The sequence below is a fragment of the Symphalangus syndactylus genome, chromosome 24, assembly GCF_028878055.3.
Source record: "Symphalangus syndactylus isolate Jambi chromosome 24, NHGRI_mSymSyn1-v2.1_pri, whole genome shotgun sequence".
Lineage (NCBI taxonomy): Eukaryota > Metazoa > Chordata > Mammalia > Primates > Hylobatidae > Symphalangus > Symphalangus syndactylus.
This window is the reverse complement of record NC_072446.2, coordinates 28,928,958-28,940,271: the sequence shown is the minus strand read 5'-3', so window position 1 is coordinate 28,940,271 and position 11,314 is coordinate 28,928,958. Positions and strand designations below refer to the sequence as shown.

At 46.2% G+C, this 11,314-nt stretch overlaps 1 protein-coding gene across 2 annotated transcripts in view; it reads left to right on the top strand.

Annotated features, from left to right (window-relative positions):
* The first annotated feature begins 2,595 nt into the window (after nucleotides 1–2,595).
* The window catches only part of IFT52 (intraflagellar transport 52), a 61,365-nt gene continuing 52,646 nt past the window's right edge, over nucleotides 2,596–11,314 (top strand). Inside the window, exons 1-3 of one of the 2 annotated variants that reach the window (XM_055266393.2) lie at nucleotides 2,596–2,763; nucleotides 6,733–6,857; nucleotides 8,774–8,861. In XM_055266393.2, the coding sequence (XP_055122368.1) occupies nucleotides 6,739–6,857; nucleotides 8,774–8,861 (207 nt within the window). In that variant the 5' untranslated portion in view covers nucleotides 2,596–2,763; nucleotides 6,733–6,738. Of the gene's footprint in view, nucleotides 3,058–6,732; nucleotides 6,858–8,773; nucleotides 8,862–11,314 lie in introns of both variants that reach the window. The other variant, XM_063634199.1, reaches the window with a different exon arrangement.

The following is an 11,314-nucleotide window of genomic DNA, read 5'->3' as shown; positions in this document are numbered from 1 at the left end:
CGGCAAAAAAAAAAAAAAAAAAAGAAGGAAAGAAAGAAATTATTAACTTCACTTTACAGATAGGATACATTTGCTCAGAGATTATGAAAACTGCCCAAGGTCACCCAGCTGGTACAAGTCACAGCGAGGAATTGAACTTGGTGACAACTACTGATTCTAAAAGTCTTACTCTTGCTTTTTGGGGGGGGCAGGGGGGGAACAGAGTTATGCTCTTGTTACCCAGGATGGAGTGCAATGGTGCAATCTCAGCTCACTGCAACCTCTGCCTCCTGAGTTCAAGCGATTCTCCTGCCTCAGTCTCCCAAGCAGCTGGGATTACAGGCGCCCACCACCACATCTGGCTAATTTTTTGTATTTTTATTTTTATTTTTTTTGTAGACAGGGTTTCACCATGTTGGCCAGGCTGGTCTCGAGCTCTTTTTTTTTTTTTTTTGACACGGAGTCTCGCTCAGTCACCCAGGCTGGAGTACAGTGGCGCGATCTCGGCTCACTGCAAGCTCCGCCTCCCGGGTTGATGCCATTCTCCTGCCTCAGCCTCCCGAGTAGCTGGGACTACAGGCGCCTGCCACTACGCCCGGCTAATTTTTTTTGTATGTTTAGTAGAGACAGGGTTTCACCGTGTTAGCCAGGATGGTCTCGATCTCCTGACCTTGTGATCCACCCGCCTCGGCCTCCCAAAGTGTTGGGATTACAGGCGTGAGCCACCGTGCCCGGCCGTCTCGAGCTCTTGACCTCAAGTGACCCACCCGCCTTGGCCTCCCAAAGTGCTGGGATTACAGGCGTGGGCCACTGCACCCGGCCAAAACTCACTCTTTCTACAATCTCTGACAGTGGGAGAAATGCTCTGGGCAGGTGCTGTAGCAAACACTGACTGCATATCAGGCAGAAAGATCCCAAGATTTGTCCCAGCCTTCAAATGGGACGGCCTACTCTCTCTTCAGTGAGAATACTTCATTTCCATTATTAACTGCAAACTGTATTCACCCAATTTTGCACCAAAATACAGCATCCCCAAGAAGAGAACTCTTTTTTTTTTTTTTTTAATAGACAGAGTCTCACTCACTCCGTTGCCCAGGCTGAGGTGCAGTGGAGTGATCATGGCTCACTGCAGCCCGAACTCCTGGGTTCCAGCGATCTTCCCACTTCAGCCTCCCAAGTAGCTAAGACTACAGGTGTGTGCCACCATGCCTGACTAACTTTATTTATTTATTTATTATTACTATTATTATTGGAGAGAAAAGGTGTTACTGTTACCCAGGTCCCAAACTCCTGGCCTCAAGCAGTCCTCCCACCTTGGCCTCCCAAAATGCTGGGATTACAGGCATGAGCCACTTCATCTGACCAAAGAGAATTCTCAAATCCCCCTCTTCCCACTTTCTTTTTCTTTTTTTGAGACAAGGTCTCACTGTGTTGCCTAGGCTAGAGTGCGGTGGCACCATGACGGCTCATTGCAGCCTCAACCTCCTAGAATCAATCAATCCTCCCACCTCAGTCTCCCAAGCAGCTAGGACTACAGGGGCGCGCCACCACGCCCAGCTAATTTTTCGTACTTTTAGTAGATACCGGGTTTCGCCATGTTGCCCAGGCTGCTCGAACTCCTGGGCTCAAGAGATCCACCTGCCTCGGCCTCCCAAAGTGGTGGGATTACAGGAGAGAGCCGCTGCGCCCGGCCCGTCTTCACTTTTAAAATTTCCAGTGACAGAAATTGTGGAAAGCAACACGAGTTGTGTGTGTTTTAATATCCTAAACTCAAAGACAAACATAAATGTAATTAAAAACTGTCAGAGCTCTCTGCAATCTTCAGTTTGGGTCTTCCAGGCTGCTGCAGCGTTGTTCACAAATCCACACACCTCTAAAGGCAGGCACAGAGCGCTTTCCTGGGTAGTCGGGTGGCCTGTTAGTAGTTGCAGGCTTCTGGTTTCCCACCTTAATGGCGACGATGGCAGGGCAACCTGTATTGGTGATGCTCTTTGCACAAGCAGTTCTTTCTGCCCGGAACGCCCTTCCCCAGCCTTTGCCTTAATGAATACCACTCTCTCTTCAAATCTCTGCTCAACATCGGCGCCTTTTTGACCAGCTTAGTCGTCAGACTCCCTAATACAGTTCATAGTTTTCACATTTTTGTAGAATCTATTCAAGTTTTAACTCTTCACCATGCTTGCCGGCGCTCAAGCCTAGTACCATGGCAAGCGAAGATGCGGAGTTAATAAAACAGAATTATATGGTGTTACCATTCTCAACACTAAACCTGCGCACCCTTTTCCCTTAAGTAGTTCCTAATAGTCCGGCCCAGCCTTCCGCCTGGCTCCACTCTGCGCCTGCGCCTTGGGGAGCGAAGCTGGGGCGTTCTCCAACCCCCCGCTGGAAGCCTTCACTATTCTCCTCCCTGTGGTTGGAGCGAAGTTTGGGCACTTGGGTCCTACCGTTGTTATTAGTCTTTAGTCGTAATTGATATTAAAGAACAAAATTAAATGGGTTTATTTTTGGTGAAAAGTTAATTCTCCTTATGTTTGGATTTGCCCCTCATGCACCAAATGGTACAGTCCCACATCAGCCAGGCTCCCTACCCAACAACCCTGTCGCCTGGGACGGAGAGGCGCCTTCCGTGCTGTCGTCATCACGTCGGCCGGAGCTAGCGCTGCGTCCTGGGCCACGCCTGTCGGCGCACCGCCGCGCCTCCCCGGTTACTAAGGGGCCTTGGATACCTGGCTGATCCCCGGGATGCTGGGCGGTGTCAGGTGACTGGTGGTCGCTGGGCCTCAGGTAAAGGGCTCCAACGTGGTGGGCCAGCTGGGGCGTTGGGGCGGCCTGGGAGCTGGCGAGGGCCTCGCCACACTCTTCGAGGCCGCTGGGCCGGTCATAGAACATCCAGGGTCCACCGAGGTGAAGTAAACTGTGGGCGCGGACGTAGCCCGGGGTCCTGGCGCTCCGGCTGGCCGCCCATCTCCACTGCCTCGGGTGGTGCCCATTTTTTAGTCGTTCCGCTGACTATGAAAGAGCATCGGACGAGGAATCGTAAAATCTTAATCTCTCTTCTGTCGTGGCTGCGACTCCTCGGTATTCATGTGGGAAAATACTGATTTGTCTGGTAATGTTATTGAAGAGAAAGCGAGAGAATGGTTGGGCAGCGTTACCCAAATATTCGTTATTTTTATAGTTTTAAAGGCCTTATACTATTATTAAGGAAATGTATTTCTGGTCAGGTCTGACAGTACAGAAACGCAGACCTGCTACTCTCACCAGGGGCTGAACTAACAGAACAAAAAAAGATAGATGTATCACAGTGGTGGGATCATGGAGGGGGCAGTTTTTCAACTGGACAAAAAGATGTTGAAGTGCTTAAAGAAGAATAAATATGTGAAAGTAGCCAGGAAAATTCTAAAATTAATGGTAATAAGGGAGATTAGCTCTCCAGAACCACCAGATGTTATAACATAAGGTATAGCAATTAAACTAGCATAGAAGATGGGTGCAGCAGTGTGGGCCCGTAGTCCTGGCTACGTGGTAGACTGAGGGGGGAGGATCCCTTGAGCCCAGGAGTCAGAGACCAGCATGGGTATCAAAGGGAAACCGTGTTTCTGAAAATAAATAAATAAATTTTAAAAAAAAGTTTGTAACTCAGCAGGAGCTTACAGGCAGATAAAATATATTAGAACTCAGAATAAGAGCCAGTTATATGTAGGGATTTATTATATAGGCAAGGTGGCACTGTATTTCAAATCAGCATTGAAAAGATGAATTGGAGTCAGGCAGCTTTTTTAGTAATTTAGAAAATAATTAAACCAGTCCAGCGAGGTGGTTCACACTTGTAATCCCAGCACTTTGGGAGGCCAAAGCGGGTGGATCACTGGAGGTCAGGAGTTCCAGACCAGCCTGGCCAACCTGGTGAAAAACTGTCTCTACTATGGCGCGCGCCTGTAATCCCAGCTATGGGGAGGCTGAGGCAGAAGAATTGCTTGAACCCGGGAGGCGGAGGTTGCAGCGAGCCGAGATTGCGCCACTGCACTCCAGCCTGGGTGACAGAGCGAGACTATGCCTTGAAAAAGAAGGAAAAAAAAAAAAAGGAATGAAGCCCATTTTGAGCACCACAATAATTTCCAAATGGACTAAAATTTAAATGTTAAAAAATTACATCACCAATTTAGCCGGGTGAGTTGGGCGCCTGTAGTCCCAGCCACTTGGGAGGCTGAGGCACGAGAATCTCTTGAACCTGGAAGGCGGAGGTTGTGGTGAGCCGAGATCGTGCCACTGCACTCCAGCTTAGGCCACAGAGCAGACTCTGTCTCAAAAAAAAAAAAAAAAAGAAAGAAAGAAATTACATCGCAAAGTACTGAAAGAAAGCATTGTTGAATTTATTTATAATCTTAGAATGACAAAAACTCTTCTAAATGTTTCATGTCATCCAGAAGCCAGAAAGGAAAAGATTAATACTTTTAACTCTGTAAAATTTAAAATCTATATGGCCTGCAAAATTCAACCAAACCAAAAAAACTACCAGAAGCCAAATAAGCTTATGAAAATATTTGTTTAATGATCAATTAGAAAATTATGAAACCCGACCGGGTGCAGTGGCTCATGCCTGTAAACCAGCACTTTGGGAGGTTGAGGTAGGAGGATCACTTGAGGCCAGGAGTTCAAGGGCAACATAGCGAGACCGTGCTTCTACAAAAAATTTAAAAATTAGCTGGACACTGGTGCGCGCCTGTAGTCCCAGCTACCCAGGAGGCGGAGGTGGGATGATTGCTTGAGCCTGGGAGGTCAAGGCTACAGTGAGTCGTGATTGCACCACTGCACTCCCAGCCTGGGTCACAGAGTGGGACTTTTATCTCAAATAATAATAAGAAGAATAAGTTTTTATTTTTTTATTTTATTTTATTTTATTTTATTTTATTTTTGAGACGGAGCCTCGCTCTGTCGCCCAGGCTGGAGTGCAGTGGCGCAATCTCGGCTCACTGCAAGCTCCGCCTCCCGGGTTCACGCCATTCTCCTGCCTCAGCCTCTTCGAGTAGCTGGGACTACAGGCGCCCGCCACCACTCCCGGCTAATTTTTTGTATTTTTAGTAGAGACAGGGTTTCACCGTGGTCTCGCTCCTGACCTCGTGATCCGCCCGCCTCGGCCTCCCAAAGTGCTGGGATTACAAGCGTGAGCCACCACGCCCGGCCAAATAAGTTTTTAAAAAGAAAAATTTAAAGAGAAAAATGATCAGAGTACCTGGACAAGGAAATCAGAAGAAATAGAAGTGGCAGAAATCTATAGCAAGAGACTACTATCTCACTAACTTCAAAGTGGAAATTAAAACAGTAATGAGGGGGATTTTTTGGCCCTTTTTTTGGCAAAGATGACAAAGACTGGAAATAGGATTGTGTGGAAACAGAAGTGTGTTAGTGGAAGTTTAAATGAGTATAATTTTTTGGAGGGCAATTTGGAAATAATTTCCTCAGCCATTCAATAGGTGAGAATCTACAGATATGCAAAGTGCAGAAAAACATGTTTAACACTGATGTTTTTAGTATTGTTTTAGAAAATATTTGATAAAAGATGTCAATCAGTATATGACTGGTTAAATACATTATGGTAGATCCATAAAATGAATACTATGCAGCTGTTTTTGTTGTTGTTGTTATTGTTTAAAGACAGCCTCTTGCTGTGTTCTCCAGGCTGGAGTGCAGAGTGGCGTGATTGTGGCTCATTGCAGCCTCAACCTCCTGGGCTCAAGCAATCCTCTCACCTCAGCCTCCCGAATAGGTGGGACTACAGATATGTGCCACCACGCCCTGCTGATTTTTTTTGTAGAGATGTGGTTTTATCATGTTATCTAGGCTGGTCTGGAACTGCTGAGCTCAAGCGATCCTCCCACCTCAGCCTCCCAAAGTGCTGGAATTACAGGGTGAGCCACTGCACCCAGCCCTGTGTAGCTGTTTAAAAGAATATGGTAGATCCATGTGTACTGACAAAGAAAGATATCAAATATACAAGGTTAGGTGAAACAGGTGTTTCAGAATAACGCATATGGTAAGAACCTATTTCATAAAATAAAACTGTAAGTTAATATATGTATAAAAAGAATCTAGAGCTGGGTGCAGTGGCTCAAGCCTGTAATCCCAGCACTTTGGGAGGCCAAGGCAGGTGGATCATGAGGTCAGGAGTTCGAGACCAGCCTGACGAACTTGGTGAAACCCCGTCTCTACTAAAAATACAAAAATTAGCTGGGCATGGTGACACGTGCCTGTAATCCCGGCAACTCAGGAGGCTGAGGCAGGAGAATTGCTTGAACCCGGGAGATGGAGGTTGCAGTGAGCCGAGATCACGCCATTGCACTCCAGCCTGGGAGACAGAGCAAGACTAGGTCTCAACAAAAGGAAAAGAAAAGAAAAATAGAATCTAGAAGACTATACCCCACGCTTAACAGTAGTTAGCAGTGATGAGTCAGGTTGGAAACATGGTCTTGGGACACAAGAGCAGGGTGATGGCAGGGCAGGGCCATAGGTGTAGGCTGTTGGCAGGATCTGGGCAAGAGGCAGAAAGCAAAAGCAGGTAGGGGAGGGCTGGGTTGGTTTTGGTCTTAGGTTTCTGTGCTATGCATTTCACTCTCAACCTTTGAGAATTGTAGGAGTTTCCTAGATAGATTTCAGTTGTATACCCTTTCTTGATAAATTAGTAGTAGAAGGCAACTATTTATTACTTTTAGGGTCTTTGGAATTGATTTTCTGATCGCATCTTTCTTTCTTAAGGTAACCATGGAGAAAGAGCTGCGGAGCACCATTCTTTTCAATGCCTACAAAAAGGAGCTATTTACCACCAACAATGGCTATAAATCCATGCAGAAAAAACTTCGGAGTAATTGGAAGATTCAGAGGTGACTGACCATGTATATTGTTTTCCCTTCTAAATGATATTGTCCTGCTGATAAAGCTGAGAAGTCTTTATTTTCTTATGTAACATAGATTGTTTAGGTGGGAAAAGCTCAATTTAAAGGTTATTCAGAATTAGGTCTGGCGCGGTGGCTCACGCCTGTAATCCCAGCACTTTGGGAGGCTGAGGCGGGCGGATCACGAGGTCAAGAGATCAAGACTGGCCGGCACGGTGGGTGGCTGACACCTGTAATCCCAGCACTTTGGGAGGCCAAGGCGGGTGGATCATGAGGTCAGGGGTTCGAAACAAGCCTGGACAAGATGGTGAAACCCCACCTCTATTAAAAATTTAAAAAAAATTAGCCAGGCATGGTGGCAGGCGCCTGTAATCCCAGCTCCTCGGGAGGCTGAAGCAGAGAATTGCTTGAACCTGGGAGGTGGAGGTTGCAGTGAGCCGAGATTGTGCCACTGTGCTCCAGCCTGGGCAACAGAGTGAGACTCTGTCTCAAAAAAAAAAAAGATCAAGACCATCCTGGCCAACATGGTGAAACCCCGTCTCTACTAAAAATACAAAAATTAGCTGGGTGTGGTGGTGCGTGCCTATAGTCCCAGCTACTCGGGAGGCTGAGGCAGGAGAATCGCTTAAACCCAGGAGGTGGAGGTTATAGTAAGCCGAGATCATGCCACTGTGCTCCAGCTTGCCGACAGAGCGAGACTCTGTCTAAAAAAATAAAAATAAATTATTCAGAATTAAATAAATTTTTCTTAAAACGTCTCTTAGGCAGGACGCGGTGGCTCATGCCTGTAATCCCAGCACTTTGGTAGGCTGAAGCAGGCAGATCACTTGAGGTCAAGAGTTGGAGACCAGCCTGGCCCACAAAACCTCATCTCTACTGAAAATACAAAAATTAGCCAGGCATCATAGTGCATGCCTATAATCCCAGCTACTAAGGAGGCTGAGGCACAAGAGTCCCTTGAACCCAGGAAATGAATGCCTGTAGTGAGCCGAGATCATGCCACTGCACTCCAGCCTGGGCAACAGAGGGAGACTCTGTGGAAAACAAAAACCAAAAAAAATTTCTTTCGAAATCAGCAATTAGGATATTATTAAAGCAGCATATTATTAAGTTGTCTTCCAAATCACAAACCAAAAAGTTATTTTAATTATACACATATAGCTTTTTAAGGTGTTAGAGGCTTTCTTCATCTTTTGACTCAGGTCAATACTAGGGAAAGGAAACATGAGAATTAAATGAGAATAACTTGGCCGGGCGCGGTGGCTCATGCCTGTAATCCCAGCACTTTGGGAGGCCGAGGCGGGCGGATCACAAGGTCAAGAGATTGAGACCATCCTGGCTAACACAGTGAAACCCCATCTCTACTAAAATTACAAAAAAAAAAAAATTAGCCGGGCGTAGTGGCGGGCGCCTGTAGTCCCAGCTACTCGGGAGGCTGAGGCAGGAGAATGGCGTGAACCCGGGAGGCGGAGCTTGCAGTGAGCCGAGATCGCGCCACTGCACTCCAGCCTGGGCGACAGAGTGAGACTCCGCCTCAAAAAAAAAAAAAAAAAAAAAGAATAACTTTGTGTATGTGTATGTTTTTCTTAATAGGTGAGGATATGTAATCATACAAGCTAATGGTAGGGCTGATTGCATTAGTAGTTGAGGACTTCCTTATGCTTTAGCATGGCTTGATTTGAACACCTTGACTTACTGGAAGTATTTGAACAGAGGCCAGATGACTCTGGGCAGGCCTGTAGAGGGAATTCTCACTTTGGGAGAGAGACTAGACCAGTTACGTCTAAGTCCCTTTGTCTCTGAGCCTCTGTGGCCTCTGCTTCCAAATAGTTGAGAGACTAAAATAATACGTAAATTGATTTAAATTATGGACCTCATATTTGCTTTTAAAATTGTATTTCTAGCTTAAAAGATGAAATCACATCTGAGAAGTTAAATGGAGTGAAACTGTGGATTACAGCTGGGCCAAGGGAAAAATTTACTGCAGCTGAGGTAAGAAATATCCACTAAAGAAGGAATATGGTGAAATGATTAGGAGTCTGGGCTTTGAAATACCAGATTTGAATCCCCCTTCACCACTTACTGTGTGGCCTTAAGGTAGTCACTTCATCTCTCTTTTCATCATGGAGTTGCGATGATTGGATCTTGATTACCTGAGATACTCCATGTAAAGCACCAAACGCATAGTGTGGGCCAATTAAATATTAGCCACACTTCTTTTTTTTTTGAGACAGAGTCTCGCTCTGTCGCTGAGGCTGGAGTGCAGTGGCGCAATCTCGGCTCACTGCAACCTCCGCCTCCCAGGTTCAAGCAATTCTCCCTGCCTCAGCCTCCTGAGTAGCTGGGACTACAGGTGCCCACCACCACGCCCAGCTAATTTTTGTATTTTTAGTGGAGATGGGCTTTCACCATATTGGCCAGGCTGGTCTCAAACTCCTCACCTTGTGATCTGCCTACCTCAGCCTCCCAAAGTGCTGGGATTACAGGTGTGAACTACCAAGCCCGGCCACTAGCCACATTTCTTTGCTATATTTTTCCTTTGAAAATAGGAAAATTCCGCTGGGCGCGGTGGCTCACGCCTGTAATCCCAATACTTTGGGAGGCCGAGGCAGGCGGATCACCTGAGGTCAGGAGTTCGAGACCACCCTGACCAACATGGAGAAACCCCATCTCTACTAAAAATACAAAATTAGCCAAGCGTGGTGGTGCATTCCTGTAATCCCAGCTACTCGAGAGGCTGAGGCAGGAGAATTGCTTGAATCCGGGAGACGGAGGTTGCCGTGAGCCAAGATCGCGCCGTCACACTCCAGCCTGGTCAACAAGAGCAAAACTCTATCTCAAAAAAAAAAAAAAAGACAATAGGATAATTCCATTTAAAATAAAAATGTTTATTATTCTAGTTCATGGAATGGGTAAAGAATGATAAATGTAAGGCCCAGAATACAAATGGCAAGTATTGGTGAGAATGGGAAGTTATTGGAACCCTTCCACAGTGATGGTGGGAATGTAAAATGATGCAGTCATCATGAAAAACGGTATGGTAGTTCCTCAAAAATTTAAGCATAAAATTGCCATATGATGGCTGTGTGCGGTGGCCCACGCCTGTAATCCCAGCACTTTGGGAGGCTGAGAAGGGCGGATCACTTGAGGTCAGGAGTTCGAGACTAGCCTGGCCAACATGGTGAAACCTCGTCTCTACTAAAAATACAAATATTAGCCAGGCGTGATGGTGTGCGCCTGTAATCCCAACTACTTGGGAGGCTGAGGCAGGAAAACACTTGAACCTGGGAGGTGGAGTTGCAGTGAGCAGAGATCGGGCCACTGCACTCCAGCCTGGGCAACAGAGCAAGACTCTATTTCAAAAACAAACAAACAAACAAACAAAAACTGCCATATAATCTAGCAATTCCACTTCTGGGTATATGCCCAAAAGAATGGAAAACCGGATCTCAAAGAGATAGTTGCCCACCTGTCTTCTTAGCAGTACTATTCACAATCGCCAAAAGGTGGAAATAGCCCAAGTATCCATCGGCAGATGAATAGATAAGATATGGTATATACCTACAATGGAATATTATTCAGTCTTAAATAGGAAGGTAATTCTGATACATGCTACACATGGATGAATTTTACGGACATTATGCCAAATGAAAATAAGGCAGACACAAAAAGACAAATACTGTATGATTTCACTTATGCAAGCATGCGGTACGTAGAGTAGTCGAATTCGTAGAGACGGAAAATAGAAGGGTGGTGATTGCCAGGGCCTGGGGGAAGTGGGGAATGGAGAGTTGCTGTTTAATAGGTATAGAGTTTCAGTTTTGCAAGATGAAAACAGTTCTGCAGATTGGTTGCCCAACAGTGTGAGTATATTTAATAGTGCTGAACTAGGCCGGGCACGGTGGCTCACACCTGTAATCCCAGCACTTTGGGAGGCTGAGGCAGGTGGATCACTTGAGGCTAGGAGTTTGAGACCAGCCTGGCCAACATGGTGAAACCTCGTCTCTACTAAAAATACAAAATTTAGCCAGTCGTGGTGGCACACGCTTGTACTCCCAGCTACTTAAGAGGTGGATGCGGCAGAATTGCTTGAACCTGGGAGGTGGAGGTTGCAGTGAGCCGAGATTGCGCCACTGCCCTCCAGCCTGGCGACAGAGACCCTGTCTGAAAAGAAAAAACAAACAAACAAAAAAAACTGATGAACTATGTACTTCAGAATGGTTAAGATGGTAAATTTAGGAAAAGTTAGGAGTGTTTTTTCACAATCAATAAAACAAAAAACCCTGAACATAGAAAGAGCCATTTTACAGAGAATGGGAAGTATCTTTGTGCTCAGAGAGAATATGGGGAGTAGGGAGGTTGAGGCAGGGCATGGCCAATGTGGTCCTTAGATTGAGGCAGGCCAAGGTCTCCTGCTGTTACCCTGGGTGGTGCCATGGGGAAGA